Source organism: Lucilia cuprina, chromosome 3 (assembly GCF_022045245.1).
Source record: "Lucilia cuprina isolate Lc7/37 chromosome 3, ASM2204524v1, whole genome shotgun sequence".
Taxonomy (NCBI): domain Eukaryota; kingdom Metazoa; phylum Arthropoda; class Insecta; order Diptera; family Calliphoridae; genus Lucilia; species Lucilia cuprina.
The window spans coordinates 62,029,108-62,051,932 of record NC_060951.1 but is presented as its reverse complement, the minus strand read 5'-3'; the positions used below and the strand labels follow the sequence as shown (position 1 = coordinate 62,051,932).

Genomic DNA, 22,825 nt, shown 5'->3' with positions numbered 1-22,825 from the left:
ATAATAATAATTTCAAAACAAGTGCTCATGAAATTGAAATTATTAAAGACAGAGCGAGTTGGGCATATGAAATACAAAATTATTGGTGATTTTATTTTTAAAATTTCCCCGAAATTTCAAAAACAACCAATCAGCATTGAGTAGAAGGGGCTAACACCCCAGACACAACCAGACATCACGACGACGTCAATACTTAAAGAGGACTACAGTATGTCTGCAAGATTTTAGAGAGGAAAATATTGAAAATTGTATTTTAGGATGGTGTGAAAAGACAGACAGACAGACAGACGTCAGTGAGACCACTTAAGATAAACAGCAGACGGCCGCCAGCAGCAATGTAAATACGAGTAATTGTACGGATTTCAAGTCAAGTGTGAAATTTTCCCAAATAAAGTGATATTGGGATTTTCGTTGTTTTCTTTTATACTAAAGAAAATTTTCATATAAGAGGACGATTTAAGGAGCTAAAAGGATCAGTTTTAAAACTACAGCTCGACAAACTACAAGCTCACAAAAAAAAAATAAGACAAACGAATTAAATAAAAATATAAATATTTTACTAATTTACATAAAACTAAGTGTTAAAGAATTAAAAAAACATGTTATATAATAAAACGGAATCTACTGCGCTAAATACCTCCTATTCATCCGATGAAATGGCTACCACTAATTCATCAGCCTCTTCAACTGCTTCGCTAAAAGAACGTCGCATGTTGCGTACCCCCAAATGTGCCCGTTGTCGTAATCATGGTGTTATCTCATGTGTTAAAGGTCACAAGAAACTTTGCCGTTGGCGTGAGTGTACCTGCCCCAATTGTCAACTGGTGGTAGATCGTCAACGTGTTATGGCCGCTCAGGTGGCTCTTAGACGCCAACAAACTATGGAAGAACCTTATGAAACAAATTCAGATGATTCTTCTTCGTTGCCAAATTGTACACCTCCTCAAAACACGTCGGTGTTGAAGCGCACACAACAGGTTTTAATTGCCCAGAAAAAGATCTATAAACAACGTTTGAGACATGTCCAACAATCGACTTTATATGCCACCGCTGCCATGGAGAGTAAGTAGTTGCCACTTTTTTAAAAAAATTTATTATTGAGATAAAATTAAGAAAAATTTTTAAAAATTTGATTTTTAGAAAATTTTTGTCAGATTTTTAAAAAATCATAATTTAACTCTAAATTTTTCATGTTTTTACTTAAAACTCGTAAGATTTTCATTTTCTTTTCAAATGCTATAGGTTTTCTTTCAAAATTCATCAGATTTTTAAAAACACTACTTCAGATTTACATTAAGTATTATTTACTAAAAAAAATTACAAAATTTTGGTAAAAAATCCGATTTTCACTTAAATTTCAAAGTTTCGCTAAAAATCCATATTCGAAAAAAGGCAGTTATTAGAAGTTTTGGCAAAACGCCATGTTTTCAAGGGAACAATATGTTTCTTTTAAACAGAAAGCTATAATTTGTATATTTGCCTTTCAATCTCAATACAATTTTTTTGAAAACCCCCATCCACATTTATCAATTAAGAAAACATTAATTAGCTTCAATTATAAAAAAGTAAACACAGTCCAAATAAAAGAAAATAAAAATCCATTAAAATTAATATAGAAATTCCAAAAAAAAAAAAAAAAACAAATTGATTTTTAAATAAAACACATGTCCATTTAAAATAGAAACATACAACAACAATTAACTTCCCAGAATTTTACAAAAATTTCCATGAAACTACTTAATAACAAGACACAAAGTCTGGCAGTCTTGGACCATACAGTCTGAAAGTAAAATTTCGTGTTGAGCACGTAGACTTAATGTCTACAAGATCATTGGTTAATCAAAAGGATCTATGGTATCATATGCATATATACAGTTTATAGGTTATGTGTATGTAATATGATCTTTAAAATGCATAAAATTATTTGAACAAATTTGTTCAAGAGTTAAGGGTCCTCTTGTCACTTTAAATGTATAACAAATTTGAAAATATTAATAATTTAGTATTATAATTTGAGCTAGGCCCCTTAAAAATTAAAAATGTAATTGGAGTAGGGTCTCAAGAAGACAACTAAAATAGTTAGTAACTTACTAGTTTAGTATCCAACTTGAAAAAAAAAACTAACTCAGCATGTGTTACTATACATTAATATAACACTTACCCACACTGACTTTCTTTCAAATACAAAACCAATCCTAATTACATCTGTTTTTGTAAAATGATCCGTGTCAGTTTTACTATTTCAAAAAAATCCTTAATTTCTAGCCAGACAGTTTGGTGCCATACTGTCTGGACTTTTTAATGAGTGAACACACATGTGTTTGTTTAGGCAACCGAATGTGTTAATTGTTTATGTTTAGTATAAAACCACAGGAAGAATGGCTTTAGTAGTAATAATTATTAAAATATTTGAAACAAATATTAATTTCTCGTTTTCTTTTCTCTTTTTTTTTAGAATATAATCAACATTACAGCAGCTGGAATTCTCCTTTAGTAGAACGTATACGTAAACGTAGAGCCTTTGCTGATCCTGAATTGAATCAAGTTAGTGATGTGACTTTGCTAAATGTGGCTGCCGTTAATCATTTAACACAACCAGCATTTTATGAATATGAAACCCTACCTGCCTATCAATTAACTTATGCTCCTAATACTTTAACAAATTATAATCAGGAATTAATTGTATCACCAAGTCATACCTATCAGCCAGCATCCTCTGTATCGCCAGTTCAAAAGGAAGAAGAAACACCAACTGCCGTTAGTAAAAAACCCAAGTTAAGTTTTTCCATAGATGCCATTATGGGTTTTAAATAATTTTAATTTAACAAAATAATATTTCTGTATATAAAATTGTTATTAATTGTGATAAATTTAATTGTTAATTTTAGTTTAAGAAAAAAAGTAATAAATTTAAAATGTTACCATAATCTATTACATGTACTGTTTTTGATTGTAACGTAATCTTTCTAAACTTAAAACTAGGCAGCTCTTTTTTTCAAATGAAACATCTGCGCAAAAGTTTACTACTTTTTTATACAACTGTTAGTGTTAACCTTATCAATCACAACAAAACATAAACAAATGCAAATTTTCTCAACGAATGTAAACAAATTCTATTAATTTTGAATTTATTGCAACATTTGTTGAATTTTCTTATTATTTTTAATAAAAAAAATTCCACAAAATGTCTGCCCAAGATCAAAGGAATGATATTATACAAGAATACATACCAGAATTGGTTAGATTATTAACTGGTTTTGCGGTAAGTAAAACAGATGGCCGGAATTTCTAATATTACAGAAATAACTAACCGCCTGTTGTGGTTTCGATTTGTTTTAATTAGGATGATGATATCAATATGGAACATTGTGTACATTTCGGTTGGAATATTATACGTAATCATCGTAATTTAAGCACAAACAGTCATGATGTACGCCGCAAAATTGAGGGTATACAAGAACGTTTTCGTGCTGAAAACTGTCCCGAATATGCCGACTATTTGGGTAGACTTTGTGATGAGGTGGTTAAGCATCCCTTGTGTGTGGATCACTATGAAGTGGATGTTCACTGGTCTCTTTTGGATTTTCTATTTACATTGGCCTATAATCCCACAGGTGCCTTAAGAAAGAATAAAAGTAAAATTGTCATACAACCGATTGCTAGTGAGGAGATTAAGGAACAGGATGAGGAGAAGGAATATTGGAAGAATATACTGAAAGAGGATTTTATACCTGTGACATCAAATTTTAACAGTGATTCGGAATTGAGTGTAAGTTTAGGGGGTGTTATTAGATAGAAATTTGTAAGGGAATGATTTAGTGGTGTTATTAGAGTTTGTACAAAAATTATCTAAAAAATAACTTTTGACTGAAATATTTAATTCCTAAATAAAGTACAACTTAAAATTCTTATAAAATTACAAAACTTCACACTCCCAGGATTGGTCAGATTGGTCAGAAGACAACGATGATAGTCTAACAGCCACCAATAACGAAGCAACCGTAGCTGAAAATCTCAACCACGAAGATGTAAAAAGTTTAACATCATTTAATCAATCACAATTAGGAGAACTTAAACCACCAGAGAAATCTACACCATTTCGTAAATTCGATGCCAACAATGCCAAAGAAAAACTCGAAAATCTTATACAACATTCATGGTGGAAGACAAAACGAAATGAGCATTGTAATGCCATAATTGAGAGTAAATTACAAAGTGCAAATTTTGCCATAAACTATAATAAATATTTAAGTGAAACTTCCAATAATTTAATACGTTTTAACATACCCACCACCATAAGTGAACAGCATGTAATGCGTGAAATCTTATGGATGTTTCATATGCCACAGCATTGCAGTATTTTTAGCATAAATGAAAACAATCAATTGAAACTAAAAGATAATGTAACCATACCATCCTGTAGTGTGGTAAGTTTTGTTATTAGTATACCTTTTCTAAAGATTTTTTTGTAAAGCTTATTACTTTTTAGAGCTCGTTTGAATCTTATATACAAGAAAACTTCTTACCTTTTATAAATATGATGCAAATATTGAGAAATTTCCATAAATCTATATATAGCTGTGAGGATCGTGTGCCTCCTCGTACTTTGGAATGTTATGCTGCCAATTTACATTTACACTTAGCGCCCATTTGGCAAGATTTATTGGCATATGAAAAACGTTTATTAGAACCAAAAGATTTTCAAATTAACACTTTAATTAATATGCGTTTAATGCTAAGAGATTCCATGCGCCATTTGGAATCGTTATATGAATGTCATCAGCAAGTTGTATTAAACTGGCGTCAATATCCCTCTCACATATCAGCCGCCTTTCTATTGGCCAGTTTAATGCATTGTTATAAAGTCGAAACTAATATCGAAAAAGCCAACTTATTTATGTCTTTACTATTGGCCTCCATTAAAGTATTTTGTGAAATTATTGATACCTGGTGGACGGAGGGAAGATTAGATGATTGGCAACAGGAATATATTGTTGAAACAGTCAGCAATGTTGATCATGCTGTCTGCATGCGTGAATATTGTAAAAATAAAAGTAAAGCCTTCTTTGTGCCCACGCACGTTAGCAAAATGATTAAAGAAAATAGTGTTTTTAATTTAATACAAGAACATTCGCTAGAGGCTGGTCGTACTTTGAATCTGCTTTATGAAATTAATCGTATTGGTGATTTGCGTTACAATTGTGATGCTATGCAGGGTAAATTATATAATGTCTTCATAGAGGATCTTCTTAAGCAGATCAATACACTACAAAGTGAAGTGGAAATAAAAGCTAATGCCAGCGCAAACCAAGAAGATATGTTCGAAGATAGTGGTTATTACAATGAAGCTGCTACCAATACTCCTAAGCCTAAAGAGAATACTTTATTGGATAATTTAACTACTCAAGATGATTTTCTATTAATGGCTTTTGCTTTGAATACTAGCGAGGAAGATTTAACTGTTAATAAGGCTTTTGCAACAGAGAAGCAAAATGATTTTGTTGAGAATAAAAGTAGTAAACCTATAAATGCTCTCAACATATACGAGGCATTGCAAAAGTCCAAAAACTATTTGCCTTTGGAGGAAGCTGTCATTAATGCTTTAAACAGAATATTAAAAGTACGCATTGCATTTGCGAATTGTTTTGTTATGCGTCTATATCGTGAAGAAGTTATGATTCTGAAACATTTACAAAATATACGTAAAGTTTTTCTAATGGAGGCTAGTGATTTGATGCATCAGTTTTATAGTAAATTATTTCAACAGGTGAGAATTTGAAAAGTAACGTTCAGATAACGATAACAAGTTTTTTGAAAAGTAACGTTAACATAACGATAACAATTTTTTTTGTAAGAAAGTCAGTGATCGTCACGATAACATGGTTTCCTAAAGCAGTTATCGCAATGATAACAAGTTTTTCTATAGATCAATGCAGTTTTTGTAACGATAACAAGTTTTCCTATAAGTCTGTTCAATTATCGTAACGGAAAGGAAGTTATCTTAACGAACACAAGTTTTCCTTTAAGGAAAAAACAGTTATCCTTATAGGAAAGAATGTTTCCGTTACGATAACTATTTTTTTCTTAAAGGAAAACTTATTTTCGTTACGATAACTTCCTTTACGTTACGATAATTGAACTGATTTGTAAGGAAACTTGTTATCGAACTGACGTATATGGAAACTTGTTATCGTTACGATAACTGCATTTATTTATAGAAAAACTTGTAAAGATAACGGAAAACAAGTTTTCGCAACGATAACAAGTTTTCGTATACCGAAAAGCAGTTATCGTAATGATAACATCGATTCCTATTTTCATTATTATTAGATTGAATCTGGTGTAACTTGGGCCAATCCCTCTATTCTCACCATGCAACTTGACGGTATTATTTGTGCCAAATTTCCCGAAATGTCTTCACTTTTTCGCTTGGAAATCAATGCAGAATTTAGATGTGAAACCACCAAAGTAGTTGACTGTGTTGAAGAGATTATTGTCACCTACAATTTAAGTCGAGAACTGGCCTATATAATTACTAACGAAGATATACAATCTTATAACAAAGTCTTTTGTTTCCTTCTCAAAGTCAAATGGGGCATTACCACTTTGGAAAAGTTACAATTTGCACGCAGTCACAAAAGACGTATACCATATGCCAAATTTGAAATGATCGATTTAATAATGCGTCGCTTGGAACAGTTACGCTTTTGGATGATGTATGCCATACAAAGTGTACATTTTCATCTAATGACTCATGTTCTACAATCAATGGGCGAACAGTTAGATATTAAAATTGATAATTGTGAAAATCTTAAAGAAATGGAAATGGTTCACAAGTCCTATTTGAGTACAGTGTGTGAACATTGTTTTCTAACCGAAAGTGTGCATACAATTAAGACGGGAGTGGAACAGCTTTTAAGTTTAGTTTCAATATTACGCGGTGAATGGTTGGGTTGTGTTAAATACATTGAAAGTAATAGTCCTTTGGCAATTGATCTAGATGATAGTTCTGATGATTATGCTGATACAGATTTTGTAACAAATTCTCAAATAGATGCCATGGAATATACCTACATTTGTTGTCATCAATATTTGGCCAATGTTTTAAATGATCAGGTGTATTTGCAGAAAAGAACATTTTGTAAGTTTGAGCAAAGTTTTTGTTTAAATGATTTCAAGTTTATTTACTTTTGTTTTCTTTTAACAGTATCCGGTTTACGAGCTGCATTTAATACTAGTTTGCCTCATTAGTGTTTAGATTTGATAAATTATTTGTTATTCACATAAGTTTCAGTTGTTGTGTTGATCATTACACAAAAAAAAGTATTAAGATATACGAATACAGGAATAAAATTCTTTTATATTTATTAAAGAATAATAAATCACTTATAAATGTAAATCACAAGTTTGAAATAGAAAAAAGTAAGTAAATATTAAAATCTTGTAATGAAAGTGTTTTGAATTTAACGTTTTTTGAATGCCTCCTTTCTCTACACTTTGTTTTTATTCTTTTGTTTATTGTTAGGGTTTAAGTTGCTATAAGCAACCATTGAAACCTTTGACATATGTTTCCAAAAACTTTAACTATTAATATTACAACAATGAATAACAACATTAGAGGTAAGTTTGTTAACAAAGTAATAAATTTGTTTTCCTTAAGATTACTGATTCAACTTTACAGAATTACCCTATAAACCCAGTTTGATATTACAAATTTTAATGTTTTGTAATGTTTATTTGTCGATAGCTTGGAATGTAGTCTATGGATTTTATATACTTTACAATGTAAGTGAAACGAATAACATTATGTTCTAATTCATTCAACATAAAAAAATCCTTTAGCTTTCCAATTTATACGACTTACATGGCATATGTGTAATAGTGGCCTATATAGTGGGTTCCTTAGTGGAATTCTATCGTTTACGTATGGGCTATAAAGGCAATTTACATTCTAGGGTGAGTTAAACATTAGATACATATGTAAATAAGATTTTAATTTTAATATTTTCCACTTACAGCCTGGTGACTTGTGTACATTTTTGATATTGTCACCCTTTGTACAATTACCCGTTTTGTTATTTTTATTATTATCGGCACAAAACTTTTCCACTTTAATTACCTCTATAGCGCTTTGTTCATTTGTTGTTATGGCTTTAGAATTTGTATTTGGCTTAGCCATTTTATGGCCCAAATCCGAAAAACCTATAAATGTGAATAAATAGTCAACAAGTTTAGTTAAAATTTAAAATTTTATTATTACACCTAAAGGGACGTTAAATAAGAACATTGAAATATATATTTTTGTTTATATTAAAATTAAAGCTTAATCTCTTTTGTCTACGTTTTTTTTTTAAACTAACCGCTACACTTTGCTTTTATCATCTAAATCGTATTTTTTAAGTAAATTATCAATGCGATCAAGATGAGCTCTCATCGTGGGCAGAAATGTTTCGAGAACTTTAATGTTTTCATCATGTTGAGGACCATTACCGATTAATTGGGAGCGTGTCGGTACCCAGGAATACATAATCTGTTAAATTAAAAAAAATTATTGAAAATACATTAAACGTTTTAAACAGAATCTAATTTTTTAATTGTTAAAGTTCGATTATAAGTTTTTCGTTGCAAATAGTTATCGATAAAAAAAAATTTGTCGAGCGGTAACAAGATTTTCTTAATGTTTTTTGTAATGAAACTGAGTAATAGATTTATAAAATGATAAAAAAATATCAATCGACAACAAAATTTTCTTAATAGAAATTTGTTTTTGATTGATAGCAAGATTATCTTAACGAAGAACAGTTATCGATTGATAAAAAAAATTATCCAAAAGAGAATTCGTCGTTGATCGATAACAAGATTATCTTAAAGAAAATCAGGAATGATGATTTCTTTTTTATTTGTTTCTTATATAGTTGAAACGAAAAGTCGACTTTTTTCGACATTTTCAGATTATTTTTTTCGACTATTTTGGACTTTTCGACGATTTTTGACTTTTTCCGACTTTTTGACTATTTTCTACTTTTTGACTATTTCAGACTTGTCGACTTTTTTCGATTTTCAACTATTTTCGACTGTTTGACTTTTTTGTCTTTTTTTGACTTTTCGACTATTATAGACTTTTCGGCTTTTTAACCATTTTCCGACTTCGACTATTTTCGACTTTTTTCGACATTTTCCGACTTTTTGACTATTTTTGACTTTTCGATTTTTTTCGACATTTTCCTACTATTTTCGACATTTTCCGACTTTTTGACTATTTTTGACTTTTTCCGACTTTTCGACTATTTTCGACTTTTTCCGACTTTTTTTTGACTTTTTCCGACTATTTTCGACTTTTTCCGACTCTTCAACTATCAATAGTCGAGTTATCGACTTTTTTGGAACAAAAAGTCGACTTCGACTTTTTTCGACAAAAAGTCGATTGTACGATTATTCGAATGTCGATTTATAGATTCCTATTTCTTATTCATCAGAATGGTAAAACATTCTTAATGAAAATCAGTTATCGATCGATAACAAAATTATCGTAACAAAAATCAGATCGATAATAAGATTATCTTAAAGCAAATCAGTTGGTAACAAATATTTCTAAATGAAAATCAGAAATCGATCGGTAGAAAGATTTTCTAATTCAAATAATGGATAACAGCTCTTTCTAAATGAAAATTCGTTACTAATCGATAAGAAAACTTCCTTAACGAAACTCAATAACAAAATTTTCTTAATGAAGATTAGTTATTGATCGAAAACAAAACTTTCATAATGAAATCGATTGGTAATTAAATGTTATTAAAGAAATTTAGTAATAAAACGTTAACAAATATTAATAAAATCGATAATTTTCTTAATGAAATTTTAAAAATGTCCTTACGAAAATTATTTATCAATCGATAAACGAATAAATAGTCGACTTTTTTCGAATATCCGATTTTTTCGACTTTCTGACTATTTTCGACTTCTTTCGACTATTTTTTTTTTTACTTTTTTCGAGTTTTTCGGAATATTTTAGAGTTTTTGCCTTTTTTCAACTTTTTTAAAACTTTCGATTATTTTTGACAATTTTCTACTATTTAAGAGTTTTTGACTTTTTACGACTTTTATTTACAAAGTCGACTTTTTTCATAGACGATAGTCGAGTTATCGACTTTTTTGGAACAAAATAGTCGACTTCGATTTTTCGACAAAAAGTCAATTGTTCGATTATACAAAAGTCGATTTATAGAAGAACCCTAGCGAATCCTAAAAACTTCTTTAAAAATACTCACCTTAATTGTACTTTGTACAATAAAACCATGATATGGTTTTAGTGTCTTCTCATAAGCATCCAGCAAATGCTTCTTGACAACTTCTGTAGACTCTTTGTCGTGGAAAATATTCTCAAAGAAAGTGCAAATCAATTGTAAACCGCGCTTAAGCCACAACAAAGCATTGGCAGCAAAATTATCTACATTAACATTGAGTATAATTAAATCTTCCAAATATTTATATTTAACAGGATCCTTTTCATAAGATTTGCGAATTTTCTAAAAGAAAACAGATTTAAAAACATAATTTATTGATTAAAACTTTTAACAATTGCAACTTACAGCAATATTGCCGCTCATATCACTAATAACGGGTGTAAATAAAGTACCAAAGGAACCTGTAAATAAAAGATTATTTAAATAAATTAGTTATTTACAAAATAAGCTTAAAATTTTGTCATTACTTTATACCTTAATTTGTAATGGCTAGTGTTTTATTACAAAATTTCTAATTAAGAACGTGTTTTTAATACTTCTTTCTAATAAATTATTTGCTTTAAAATAAATTGCCCTCTTGATTCCCTTATCTATTAAATAAATGAAAAATGTGTGTGTTTCGTAGTGCAATGACAAAAATTTATTCATTATTTTTACGATATTATCGTAAACATAAAATTATATTGAGTCATATTATAATGCAATATATAAATAACTACACTATTTCCTAATAGTTTTTTTAATAATTAATAGATTTTTTAGAGATTTTTAAAAGCATACATTTTTTTTGACTAAAACCTAAAAATCTGCAAATATAATTTTTGCTAAATTTTCTTTTTTAATAGAAAAATATAAACATTTAAAGTAAATATTTTAAATAATTAACACATAGCCTTTTAGAAGTTTATATATTTTTTTTTAATTTTTGGCATTTTATGAGTTTTAACTAGTTCAAGTTACACTGTTTCCAATTGAAATAGATTTGGCCGAGAGTGTAAACTTATGTTCGAAACATTTTTAAAATTTTTTTACAGACAAAATCTCTTATAGAATATTAAGTTTTTATAGAAAATTTAGTTTGGGACAATTTTTTTTATATTAAATTTTTTTGGGACAATATTTTCAACAGAAAATAAGGTTTGGGACAGTAATTTCAATAGAAAATTAAGTTTGTGACAAAATATTCTATAGAAAACTTTGGTTGGTACAACATTTTATTAGGGAAATCTAGTTTGCGACAGCATTTTCTAAAAGAAATCTAATTTAGGACAAAATTTTGTATAGATAATATAGTTTGGGACAATATTTTTATAAAAAGCTTTGTTCGGGAATATTTTCTAAAGAAATTCATGTGTGAGACACTTCAGAAAATCAAGTTTGGACAAAATTTTGAGTAGAAAGTTTAGTTTAGGACAAAATTTTATATAAAAAATCAAGTCTTGGACAAGTTTTTTAAGAGAAAATTTCTAAAAAAAACTCAGTTTGGTACAATTTTTTTCTGTAGAAGGTCTAGTTTGAGACAAAATTTTCTATGGAAATCTTGTTTTGTACTTAATTTTCTGTAAAAAAATCTGTTTTGGGACAAAATTTTATACAGTAAATCTAATTTGAACAACATTTTCTATAGAAAATCTTGTTTGCGACATCATGTTCTATTGAGAATCTTGTTTGCGGCATAATTTTCTTGAGAAAATCTTATTTGGAACAACATTTTCCGTAAATATCTTGTTTGGGACATAATTTTTTATAGAAAATCTTGTTTGGGAACAAATATTTTCCAGAAAATCCAGTTCGGGACAGCATTTTCTATAGAAAATCTTGATTGGGAAAAACTTTTCTATAAAAAAATCTTGTTGGAACAAATATTCTAAAAAAATCAGGTTTTTATTAAAATTTTCAATAGAAAATTATCCGTCCGTATGTCCGTCCTTGTAAACCGTATAATCAAACTACAGGTCGCAATTTTGAACATGATATGTACATGATATTCTATTGCCCCAAGGACGAAGCCTATTGAAAATGATTAAGATCGGTTTATTATTTAAACTATCCCCCATACAACTGTACCTCCAGTTGTAAACATTATAATCAAACTACAGGTCGCAATTTTGGAGATAAAGCAATAAAATTTGGCACGTGATCTTTTATGTTACTGTAGACGAAGCCTATTGAAAATAGTTAACATCGGCCTAGGCCCCATACAACTGAACATGACAAATAGGGCTTTTAAGTTCATAATTATGTTTAATATATTCGTGTCACGACAAAATACTGCAAAACCAAGAACTATATTAGTCTTAATGATTGACCCTAGCCCCTATAAAAAGCCCCCCTTCAATATTTTACTTAAATACCACAGTTTTATTAAACAATTAATGACTTAAGTATATCTGAGGCAAGGTACAAGTCAACTTAAATGCTTTATTTGGACAACTAAATCACATTTTATTCGTATACAGGTGTAGGGTATTATATGTTCAGCCTCGCCCGACTATAACTTCTTACTTGTTTTAAGATATATTCGAAAAATTTGAAATTTTAAAACCTATTAAATCAAAATCAATTATTGTTTTCAAACTAATATTTGAAAACACAATTATTCCCATTTAACAAATGAAATGGTGTTAAAACATTCATTTAGCACTTACTATTAATATAATTAATTTTCTATATTTACTTAAACAAACAACAACAAAATATAAAATATACATAAACAAAAAAAAAAGATTTCTTTAACACATTAAAATACTTACGTATAACATCCACAATTTCATTAGAGGCAGCTAAAAATTTTTCCGTTTCGATTTTATCATGATCATTACAATTTGGAAATCCCTTAAGTTTTGAAAATTGTATACGAGCTTCTGTCATTGTTGTTGCTGTTGTAGCTTTCTACTGGTCTTCTTAAACTATTGAACTACACTGGTCTGGTGTGTGAGAGTTTAGAAATTTACTTTCCTACTGACTAACTGACTGACAAAAACGATGTTTTAGAGTCTAAATCAATACTGTTTCAATTTTATAAGTAGCATTTTTTTGTAATTGTTGATTGTTTGCTTATTTTTATTGGGCATTCGCTCGATTTTTTTGCTATCTTATCACTTTATTATTATTTTAAATTTTTTTTTTGTGGAAGTAGGTAGTCTATTTTGTGTGTTTATGTTTATTTTTTTTGGACTATTTGGGAAGCAAAAAAAAAAAAAATAATTGATACGTATGTTTTTGAGGTGGCGATAAATTTGTTTTGTTGGCAACTTATAATAGACAAAATACTTATAGAGTCTTAAGTCAATATGATGAGTTGACGTGAGCGCAGCACTGATCAATGTTATGAACTTCTTTCTGGTTTGTTGTTTTAGTATCTTTTAGATTATTTAACTATTAGCTGTTGAAACTGAGCAGTTAGTATGAAATAAACATACGCATGTTTATGTTAATAATGAAGTAGTGAGCATAAGTTTCTGTTAATGACGTTTCTTTGGCTTCTCCGCTTATTGTATGAATGAGTGGAAGTTTTGAGAGTTTCTTGGTATGAGTGCGTAAATAAATAGTTTATTTGTTGTATTTAACAATAACAATTCTTTTATTTTGTTTTATAAATTTATGATTAATAGGAAGACTTTGTTTTGGGTCAAAGTATATCTGGCATAATTATTAATGTTTATTTTTAATTTTATAAAAAATTAAATTTACTTTTAAGCTGCAGCTTCTACCTGAGGGTTTACTATCAACATTTGTAGGTTTAGGTTTAGTTATTCCAAAAATAAAACATTCCTTGTTTTTATAAAATGTTAACCCAATAGTATCTTATATTTTTAATCCTTTTTAAAATCTTATTATCTTATTGATCTGTAACAGTTTGCTTTGAATATTTTGATATTTTAGGATTTTTCTTTTCGAAAATGTTGATTTTTTGTTATTTTTATTGTAGCATATGTTAAGGCTTTTATTTATACCTATTTTCCCCTCTAGCAAGTAGAGGCTTTTTAATTATGAAACAAAATAGATTTTATTTTTTCTAAATCTTTTTTGTTTTACTTCTATAAAATTCGATTTAGAGATATTTTCTTTAAGTTTCATATTAGTTTTAGGATTTTTTGTAGCATATGTTTAGGCTTCTATTTTATAAAATTTTGTAGTCTACTGAAAAGGGTAACAATATTAATCAGTTCCTTTTGTTTTACATCCAAACATCTACCAGTTCTGAAACCACTTTTCTTTAAGTTTTTACAACATTTTAAAGATATCGCCTTCTAAGTATTTCATTACATTTCCAATTTCTTCGTATGGCCATAAATACTCATAACAAATAAATAATTATCTTTAGATAATTTATTGCGTAAAACATTTAAATCAAATTCAAAAATCAATTTCTCTTCAGATGTCTTTTGCAACTCAAACCATTCCTTAACCAAACTATTAGAATTTTCACGTAATTCTATTATTTTTAAAGGTAATTCCAAGCTCTTAATAATACCCATATTTAAATCTAATTTCACCTTAAAAGTATTACTCTGAAACTTTTCCAAATCCTTTCTCAACCAAGCATGATGAGCTAAAATTATTGCTGAACTTGGAGAAAAATAAAAGGAATCATTTTCTTGTTGCTCTCGGTAGCGTTGTAAAAAACCATTGGCTGGATCTTTTAAACGAGTAAAGCGTGATTTATTTTCCGATATTGGCTTTTGCTGTACTATTCTTTCCGGCAAATGTTCAGTTTTAGTTTGCAACGTAAACACTCTATTAATATAGTCAAAATTTGAGCCCATAACACCTTGCAAATCGTGGCCCAAATCAAAAATATGACCTATTTCATGACAAACAGCTCCCAAACTGGAGGCATATACACCCGCTCTAGTTTTGCGATAATTACTGTCATCTGGTTCGAGAGCAAGATTAAGTTTTTGTTGATCTAGAAAGCATTTCAAAATATCGGCAAATTCACTAGGCCAACTATAAAAGTAAGTAGTACTAAATAAGGCCAAACCTCCTGCTCCTAAAGCGGCATGACCCTTGATATGTTTTCTTATGTTTTGATATGAAAAATCTTGGGATTTCTCTACTTCCAAGCCCAAATATTTGCTGCAATTTATAAATGCTATAAATTTTAAATTATCTTGATTACCCCAATCTGAGGTCAGCAAATCCTTAGCAATTTCCAGCCATAAGTCCTGTTCCTCTAATTGCCATATCTCCTCCTTGGTGAGTTTGGAAACAAATATTTTACAATTATCATTAAACACAAAGGTCAGTCTTTGTTGAACAGCCTCCCATAGCTTTTCCGCATATACCGTTTGTATTAATAATAAATTTAAATTAATTATTTGTTGATTTAACTTAACATTATCATTTTGCTGCAATTCATCTTTGGCCAGTACTATTAAAGGCTGGATTTTATATAATGACTCCTGTTTTTCATATATTATATTTATTAACAACTTTGCTTTGCCATAAGAAAAATTTAATTGAAATTTTCTATTTTCTTGGCCCAAATCGATTAAAAATTTAAATCTTCCCGTGTTGTGGCATAAGCCGGTGCTTAAAATTTTCTCATTTTCTAGAGATAAAGTTATATCTTGTTGTTTATAACACCTAGACTGCTCTACAACACCCTTAATTAATAGTATTTGTTGTGGTATTACAACATTATCTTGTAAATTTAATAATTTTATCAAATGTAAACAATTTTCACACGACATTGCAAAATGTTTTTCTTCTATTTGTTTTACTACTCATTTCTAGTGAAGGTATTTTATTGTTTTGTTTTGTTATATAGAGAAATCCAATTACCGATAACTTTTACTACTTAATACGATAAATTATTTGTTGAATATATTTTTGACATTTTAGTACTAACACATACCTAAGGAAAATACTCTCTATAGCAACTGTGTAGGCAAAAAGATCTGACACGTCAATTTTCTTTAAACATAAAAATCTTGTGAAAATATAAAACGCCAGCAATTTTTTAATAAATTTCATTAAAATTTAGTATAATTTAAAGCAAAATTGCATTAGAAATCTCTTAATTTATATATTAATTGTGTATAAAGTGAAATAATTGTGTTTAAATAACAAAAAATTAAAACAAAATGGCTTTGTCTACTACCACTGTGCCCTGTTACACCATTATCAATTCTCCGGATTTGGAGGTGCCCAATGAAATGCAATTAAAACAAGATTTGGAAAAGGGTGATACTAATGTTAAAATTGATACCCTGAAGAAGGTTATTCAACTATTGTTGAATGGCGAACGTTTGTCGGGTCTAATCATGACCATCATACGTTTTGTGTTGCCCGTACAAAATCACACCATTAAGAAGTTGTTGCTTATCTTTTGGGAAATTGTACCCAAGACATCGGCGGATGGTAAATTGTTGCAGGAAATGATTTTAGTGTGTGATGCCTATAGAAAGGTAAGTTGAAGTTCTTGTTTTCATTAATATTTGACAAAATATTACAAAAAACATGAAACTGTTGATAACACCTTGGGACAAAACATAAAGGAAATGTGGAAATTCATTTTTTATTATTATGGAAAAATTTTATAGAAGAAATTTATCTTTTTTGTGAACAATTATTTTTGCGGTAATGACAACTATACAACAAATACATCCTGTTTAAACAATCTTGGTCCGGAAGTAGGTTGTGTTGTACTAATGTGTTAAAATCGTTGAAAAATTTTAAAATAATTAAGAAATTTCTTAATTTTTACGAAACCATAAGATAAGACAAAGATCAAAATATCCCTTTAAAATTAATATTACATTTATTTTCACTATAAAATTAACAATTAATTTACTCTTTCCTCATTTCAGGATCTTCAACACCCTAATGAATTTCTACGTGGTTCCACACTACGTTTTTTGTGCAAACTCAAAGAACCCGAGCTGTTGGAACCTTTAATGCCTTCCATTCGTGCTTGTTTGGAACATCGTCATTCGTACGTAAGACGTAATGCAGTTCTTGCCATTTTTACAATTTACAAAAACTTTGACTGGCTGGTACCCGATGGTCCTGAATTGATAGCCAATTTCTTGGATACTCAACAGGATATGTCCTGCAAACGTAATGCTTTTCTTATGCTATTGCATGCTGATCAAGAAAGAGCCCTTAATTATTTGGCTTCGTGTATTGATCAAGTGAATAATTTTGGCGATATCCTTCAATTGGTCATAGTTGAGTTGATCTATAAGGTGTGTCATGCTAATCCCGCTGAACGTTCTCGTTTCATACGTTGCATTTATAATCTTTTAAATTCATCTTCGAATGCGGTGCGTTATGAGGCTGCTGGTACTTTGATTACATTATCATCAGCTCCTACCGCTATTAAGGCTGCTGCTGGTTGCTATATTGAATTGATTGTCAAGGAGAGTGATAACAATGTTAAATTGATTGTCTTAGATCGTTTGATTGCCATGAAGGAGAATGAGAATATGGAAAAAGTTATGCAGGACTTAGTAATGGATATTTTGCGTGTCTTGGCAGCCCCTGACATTGAAGTTAGGCGCAAGACTTTGGCTTTAGCCATGGATTTGGTGTCCTCTAGAAATATTAACGAAATGGTTTTGGTATTGAAAAAAGAAGTATCTAAAACTCATAATGTGGAACATGAAGACACTGGCAAATATCGTCAACTTTTAGTGCGTACATTACATTCGTGCTCTATTAAATTCCCTGATGTAGCTGCTAGTGTTATACCAGTATTAGTTGAATTCCTTTCTGACACTAATGAATTGGCTGCTGCTGATGTTTTGATTTTCATAAGAGAAGCTATACAGAAATTTCCTTCTTTGAGAGGTTTGATAATTGGTCATTTGATAGAGGCTTTCCCACAAATCAAATCCTCTAAAATACATCGCGCTGCTGTTTGGATTTTGGGTGAATATGTCGATGATAAAAATCAAATTTTGGAAGTTATTGATGTTATCTGTCAAACTTTGGGTGAAATACCTATGGTTGAAGCTGAACAAAGACGTTTGGCTGGCGATCAAACTGAAGAGGAAGCAAATGCTGCCAATAATCCACCAGCAGCTGCTCAAATTTCTAATAACAAAGTAACTTCGGATGGTACTTATGCCACACAGAGTGCTTTCAGTTTGGCTCCGTAAGTGGAAAAAATAAAGTAGCTAAATGTGTTTTTTTATTTATTTTACCGTTTTATTTAATTTCAGTATTGCCAAAAAGGAGAAACGCCCACCATTACGTCAGTATCTCATGGATGGTGATTTCTTTATTGGTGCCGCTTTATCGGCCACTTTAACCAAATTGGTTTTACGTTATGCTGATTTGGAACAAGATGTGGTAAGTTGTACATATGTATTTCATCAAATATACTGCGGTTTAAGCAGTACTTAACAAGTTATTCATTTTTGTTCTCAATACAAAATGCTGAATATGTTTGAAAGAGCAACGAAATCTTAAAATCAATTATGATAAAAATTTATATATTAAAGTATAGATATGTTTTTTAATGACATATTGAAGCCTTTCATACACAACATAATTTAAAACGAGAAAAACTATAATTATTTAAAAATGTTTTTTTTAACTTTTAGCGTACCCAAAATCGTTTGACAACTCGTGTTATGCTTATCATGAGCTCTATTCTTCATTTGGGCAAATCTGGTTTCCCCACTAAACCAATTACCAACGATGATACCGATCGTATTTTCATTTGTTTGCGCACTTTAAGCGAACGCACAGAAGAAGCTGTTGAAGTCTTCAAACGTTATTGTCGTGAAGCTTTGGGTAAAATGTTAGATGCACAATACGAAGAAGATCAACGTGTACTCAAAGAGAAGCAAAGAGCTGCTGCTAAAGTACAACCCGATGATCCAGTTCTCTTCTCACAACTCTCTAACGGACGTGAAAATCAATTGGGTGAAAATGTATTCGAATCTAGTTTGAATCAAGCTTTAGCTGGTACCAAATCTACCAATTTGAGTGACATTACTTCTCCCAATAATAAATTGAATAAGGTAACACAATTGACTGGTTTTTCGGATCCTGTTTATGCTGAGGCTTATGTTAATGTCAATCAATATGATATTGTATTGGATGTATTGATTGTAAATCAAACAAGTGAGTTTGTTTATTGCTTTATGTTGTTTTTGAAAAATATTTATTTTAATGTTTATTATTTTAAAGATGATACTTTGCAAAATTGTACTTTGGAATTGGCTACATTGGGTGACTTGAAATTGGTGGAACGTCCTCATCCTGTTGTTTTGGCTCCTCATGATTTCTGTAACATCAAGGCCAATGTTAAGGTGTCCTCCACAGAAAATGGCATCATTTTTGGAAATATTGGTTAGTAAAGTTTTATTTTAAATTTAAAATGCTTTAATAAGTTTATTAACTTTTTTTCTTGCTTTTAGTTTATGACACTTCTATCAACACCAATGTTGTGGTTTTAAATACTATTCATATTGATATTATGGATTATATTATACCTGCCAGTTGCACTGATACTGAATTCAGACAAATGTGGCAAGATTTTGAATGGGAAAATAAGGTTAAGATTGTTAATTTATATTGTTTATTATTATTTCTAAAGATTTTTTTATTATTTTTTAGGTCACTGTTAATACTACTTTCACTGATTTGCATGAATATCTCAAACATTTGCTTAAGAGCACAAATATGAAGTGTCTAACACCCGAAAAAGCTTTGTCGGGTCAATGTGGTTTCATGGCTGCCAATATGTATGCTAAGTAAGTTTAAACTTTGAAATAGTAGTCTTCCAGCTGATTTTATAAAGTTATTGAAATTCTTATATTAAACTTTCAAGAATTTTATTAATCGTTTAAGAATATTGATATCAATTTTTAAAATTTTTGTCTAAACTTGTAATTTATTGTGTTTTTTACTTTTTAGATCTATTTTCGGTGAAAACGCTTTGGCCAATTTAAGTATTGAAAAACCAGTTGATGATCCAGACTCTAAGGTTACTGGTCATATTAGAATACGTGCCAAGAGCCAGGTAAGATTTTATATATTTAGCTTTAAGAAATGGTAAACATCTTGAAAGACAAAAAGACTGAAGAATAAGAAAGGGAAAATGAAGACAATGAACATGGAAGGAAAATCTCTATTATCGGAATAAACCCAGAATGTCACCTAAATCACATTCAGCTTCATCTCCTTGTTCATCGTGGAATCTTTTACCTAGTCATTTCAGGCTCAGCCTCAGTACCCTTAGTTAGACATTTGCCTACTATTTCAAGCTCCTTTTTGTCTTTACTCAATCTATAAAAATCTTACGTGTTGCCGACCCTATAACCTCTAAAGGCTCCAATTGCGCAGTCCTTAAAGTCTTTATGTCCAATCCTGATAGTACTATGGTTACATTTGCATTTAGTATTTAGAACAATATACTGCATTACTGTATATAGCCTGACAAACACTCCTAGTTACCGACCGTTACTTCCGTGTGACATTGTTTGGGTCCTGAACAGGCAGATGAGCTAGCCAGAACGGGACGACGACGTTTCAGTAGCAACTCCGTTAAGTTTTATCAAGAGTAACATCCTCAAAGAGAACATGGATTCTATAGAAATGTCTTTAGTTAATCAAAATCCATCACACCGACAAAACCCTAATAAATTTTTGCCCTGTTACAATTTATGTTTCTATCAAGTCCAATAAGTATTTTGGTTGCTATGGCATTAAGTCTTGGTCATATGATCTTTAAAATATTATAAAATACATTCTAATACTCCAGGACAAATTGATATTGTTACAAAATCTCCCAGAAAACAATACATTATGGTGACAATTAGGTGGTTTTAACCAAAGTAAGTCGGCTACTTTATTGGCCTGAAATGAAAGCATACACTCTAAGTACCCTTCGAATCTAAACTAAGCAGTGTCTTAAATATTTCAATATCACAACACCAATGCGTTTTTTATTGAAAATTACAAATATTTTTGCCGTAATAATAACAACTTTTATATTAATTTTATTAATTATACATTTAAAGTGTTTATTTTATTTTAAATAATCAAAAAAATATGTTTTTTCACTCTCTATCCTTTTCTTTCCAGGGTATGGCTCTCAGTTTGGGCGACAAGATCAGTTCATCTCAAAAACTTTGTGTACAAGCTTCTTAAAATAAATAGTTTTCATTCCAAAATTTTCCAAAAAAACTAAACAGTTTCAATAATTTACTATGAGTTTATGTTTTTGTTTCTTTATTCTGATCGCTTAATTTTAAGTATTTTTACAATTTCAAGAATTAAATGTTATAAAAACAATTATTATGTATGTCAACATACTAACTACGTATAATACAATTATAATAAAAATATAAATATATACAAAAACGTAATTATATTACCTAACGATTAATGTTGTTTCCTAACGATTAATTTGATAATGTTGCAACAATTACATCTTTAGAATTTTTTTTTTCATTATTCGACCGAATTACAGCATTTTTTAAAAAGTGAAACTCAAAAACTAAATCAATTTCATTTATAATATAAAAGAAAGCATTTATTTAAAAATGCTGTAATTTGGTTTCACTCATTTAAGTTCTTTTCTCATTTATTTCATTTCTTATTTTTCATTCTTCTAGAAATGTTAAAAAAAACAAATTGAATATTCATCATTTAACATTATCATCAATCAAATTTCACTTCACTATTTGCTTTCGCATTCTTGGAGATTTTAGCATCTTACAATAGCCATTGTCACACGCACAAGAGTCATTAAATCTAATCTTGTGCAGTGGTCAGCAGCTGCAATAAGTACTATTTTTATTTTGACCAAATTTCAAACACTTCACAAACTTCCTAAGAGTTCTCAAGTCAATTCTGCAATCAATTTCCTTTTGAAAGCTACCAGTAAATTGTTGTTTAAAAGGTAAGTGCTGAAACTGAAATAAAATAGTTTTTGTTTAGTTCTTTTAGTTATGAATTGTAATAAACGGAATAAATAAAATTAAACTCACTTTTAGGGTTTTATGTTAAAAATGGAAAACAAAATTGTAGAAAATGAAAACACAATAGAAAACTAAAAAAGTATGGCTTTTTTAAAATGTCTCAAAAATCGCTCATGTTTCTTAGTCTATCTTGACATGTTTGTATAGTTGGTATATGTTAAATAAACATTATATTTTTATGCAAAATTATGTGCATTTAAAATTAAATTAAGATATTCTGCTCTCCATAATGTCTAACAATACAAAGGAATCTTAATTATCCGTGTGACTTTACAGATTCGAAGAGTTCAGAGATACATATGTAAGTGCGATGTCCTCTTACATCACTGTATTTTTATGCCGAAAGGCAACGATGTTAATGATCTGTTATAGGTTTTATTCATATCTAGTTTAATTGTAGGTTAGTTCCATTTCAGTTCTGGTTCTAGTTCATTTCTAGTTCTAGTTCAGTTCTAGTTCAGTTCTAGTCCAGTTCTAGTTCAGTTCTAGTTCAGTTCTAGTTCAGTTCTAGTTCAGTTCTAGTTCAGTTCTAGTTCAGTTCTAGTTCAGTTCTAGTTCAGTTCTAGTACAGTTCTAGTTCAGTTCTAGTTCAGTTCTAGTACAGTTCTAGTTCAGTTCTAGTTCAGTTCTAGT

General features: G+C 29.8%; 6 protein-coding genes across 6 annotated transcripts; 4 read left to right on the top strand and 2 right to left on the bottom strand.

Annotated features, from left to right (window-relative positions):
* Positions 1 to 599: 599 nt before the first annotated feature.
* On the top strand, positions 600 to 2,814 carry LOC111675336 (doublesex- and mab-3-related transcription factor 2). Its single transcript, XM_023436079.2, has 2 exons — positions 600 to 1,062; positions 2,456 to 2,814. The coding sequence occupies exons 1-2, from the start codon at positions 600 to 602 to the stop codon at positions 2,812 to 2,814; spliced, it is 822 nt and encodes a 273-aa protein (XP_023291847.2).
* Positions 2,815 to 3,037: 223 nt separating this feature from the next.
* Positions 3,038 to 7,349, top strand: LOC111675314 (gamma-tubulin complex component 5). Its single transcript, XM_023436044.2, has 6 exons — positions 3,038 to 3,262; positions 3,344 to 3,769; positions 3,939 to 4,427; positions 4,490 to 5,767; positions 6,331 to 7,141; positions 7,208 to 7,349. The coding sequence occupies exons 1-6, from the start codon at positions 3,185 to 3,187 to the stop codon at positions 7,249 to 7,251; spliced, it is 3,126 nt and encodes a 1,041-aa protein (XP_023291812.2). The 5' UTR covers positions 3,038 to 3,184; the 3' UTR covers positions 7,252 to 7,349.
* LOC111675337 (transmembrane protein 17A) lies at positions 7,340 to 8,301 on the top strand. Its single transcript, XM_046946113.1, has 5 exons — positions 7,340 to 7,422; positions 7,526 to 7,620; positions 7,682 to 7,785; positions 7,843 to 7,956; positions 8,019 to 8,301. The coding sequence occupies exons 2-5, from the start codon at positions 7,566 to 7,568 to the stop codon at positions 8,220 to 8,222; spliced, it is 477 nt and encodes a 158-aa protein (XP_046802069.1). The 5' UTR covers positions 7,340 to 7,422; positions 7,526 to 7,565; the 3' UTR covers positions 8,223 to 8,301.
* LOC111675330 (glycolipid transfer protein) lies at positions 8,231 to 14,489 on the bottom strand. Its single transcript, XM_023436073.2, has 4 exons — positions 12,998 to 14,489; positions 10,590 to 10,645; positions 10,269 to 10,526; positions 8,231 to 8,530 (listed from the first exon to the last, which is right to left on the bottom strand). The coding sequence occupies exons 1-4, from the start codon at positions 13,113 to 13,115 to the stop codon at positions 8,363 to 8,365; spliced, it is 600 nt and encodes a 199-aa protein (XP_023291841.2). The 5' UTR covers positions 13,116 to 14,489; the 3' UTR covers positions 8,231 to 8,362.
* A 20-nt stretch (positions 14,490 to 14,509) lies between these two features.
* LOC111675332 lies at positions 14,510 to 15,980 on the bottom strand. The gene has a single exon (XM_023436074.2). It carries the CDS (start codon positions 15,941 to 15,943, stop codon positions 14,510 to 14,512), a length of 1,434 nt encoding a protein of 477 aa, XP_023291842.2. The 5' UTR covers positions 15,944 to 15,980.
* A 214-nt stretch (positions 15,981 to 16,194) lies between these two features.
* LOC111675310 (coatomer subunit beta) lies at positions 16,195 to 21,590 on the top strand. The gene is made up of 9 exons (XM_023436039.2): positions 16,195 to 16,660; positions 17,063 to 18,351; positions 18,419 to 18,548; positions 18,803 to 19,328; positions 19,395 to 19,556; positions 19,625 to 19,761; positions 19,824 to 19,960; positions 20,124 to 20,229; positions 21,294 to 21,590. The coding sequence occupies exons 1-9, from the start codon at positions 16,337 to 16,339 to the stop codon at positions 21,357 to 21,359; spliced, it is 2,877 nt and encodes a 958-aa protein (XP_023291807.1). The 5' UTR covers positions 16,195 to 16,336; the 3' UTR covers positions 21,360 to 21,590.
* The last annotated feature ends 1,235 nt before the right edge of the window (positions 21,591 to 22,825 follow it).

What these genes read in the sequence shown, in the direction of transcription:
- LOC111675336 (XM_023436079.2), top strand. Translation starts at nt 600, where the DNA reads ATGTTATATAATAAAACGGAATCTACTGCGCTAAATACCTCCTATTCA. An exon ending in TGCCACCGCTGCCATGGAGA is followed by an intron (nt 1,063 to 2,455) that starts GTAAGTAGTTGC and finishes CTTTTTTTTTAG; the next exon opens with AATATAATCAACATTACAGC.
- LOC111675314 (XM_023436044.2), top strand. Translation starts at nt 3,185, where the DNA reads ATGTCTGCCCAAGATCAAAGGAATGATATTATACAAGAATACATACCA. An exon ending in GATTATTAACTGGTTTTGCG is followed by an intron (nt 3,263 to 3,343) that starts GTAAGTAAAACA and finishes TGTTTTAATTAG; the next exon opens with GATGATGATATCAATATGGA. An exon ending in CCATACCATCCTGTAGTGTG is followed by an intron (nt 4,428 to 4,489) that starts GTAAGTTTTGTT and finishes ATTACTTTTTAG; the next exon opens with AGCTCGTTTGAATCTTATAT.
- LOC111675337 (XM_046946113.1), top strand. Translation starts at nt 7,566, where the DNA reads ATGTTTCCAAAAACTTTAACTATTAATATTACAACAATGAATAACAAC. An exon ending in AATGAATAACAACATTAGAG is followed by an intron (nt 7,621 to 7,681) that starts GTAAGTTTGTTA and finishes TCAACTTTACAG; the next exon opens with AATTACCCTATAAACCCAGT. An exon ending in GATTTTATATACTTTACAAT is followed by an intron (nt 7,786 to 7,842) that starts GTAAGTGAAACG and finishes AAAATCCTTTAG; the next exon opens with CTTTCCAATTTATACGACTT.
- LOC111675330 (XM_023436073.2), bottom strand. Translation starts at nt 13,115, where the DNA reads ATGACAGAAGCTCGTATACAATTTTCAAAACTTAAGGGATTTCCAAAT. An exon ending in TGAAATTGTGGATGTTATAC is followed by an intron (nt 10,646 to 12,997) that starts GTAAGTATTTTA and finishes TTTTATTTACAG; the next exon opens with GTTCCTTTGGTACTTTATTT. An exon ending in TTGTACAAAGTACAATTAAG is followed by an intron (nt 8,531 to 10,268) that starts GTGAGTATTTTT and finishes TTAATTTAACAG; the next exon opens with ATTATGTATTCCTGGGTACC.
- LOC111675332 (XM_023436074.2), bottom strand. Translation starts at nt 15,943, where the DNA reads ATGTCGTGTGAAAATTGTTTACATTTGATAAAATTATTAAATTTACAA.
- LOC111675310 (XM_023436039.2), top strand. Translation starts at nt 16,337, where the DNA reads ATGGCTTTGTCTACTACCACTGTGCCCTGTTACACCATTATCAATTCT. An exon ending in CATCATTTTTGGAAATATTG is followed by an intron (nt 19,557 to 19,624) that starts GTTAGTAAAGTT and finishes TCTTGCTTTTAG; the next exon opens with TTTATGACACTTCTATCAAC. An exon ending in ATTTTGAATGGGAAAATAAG is followed by an intron (nt 19,762 to 19,823) that starts GTTAAGATTGTT and finishes ATTATTTTTTAG; the next exon opens with GTCACTGTTAATACTACTTT.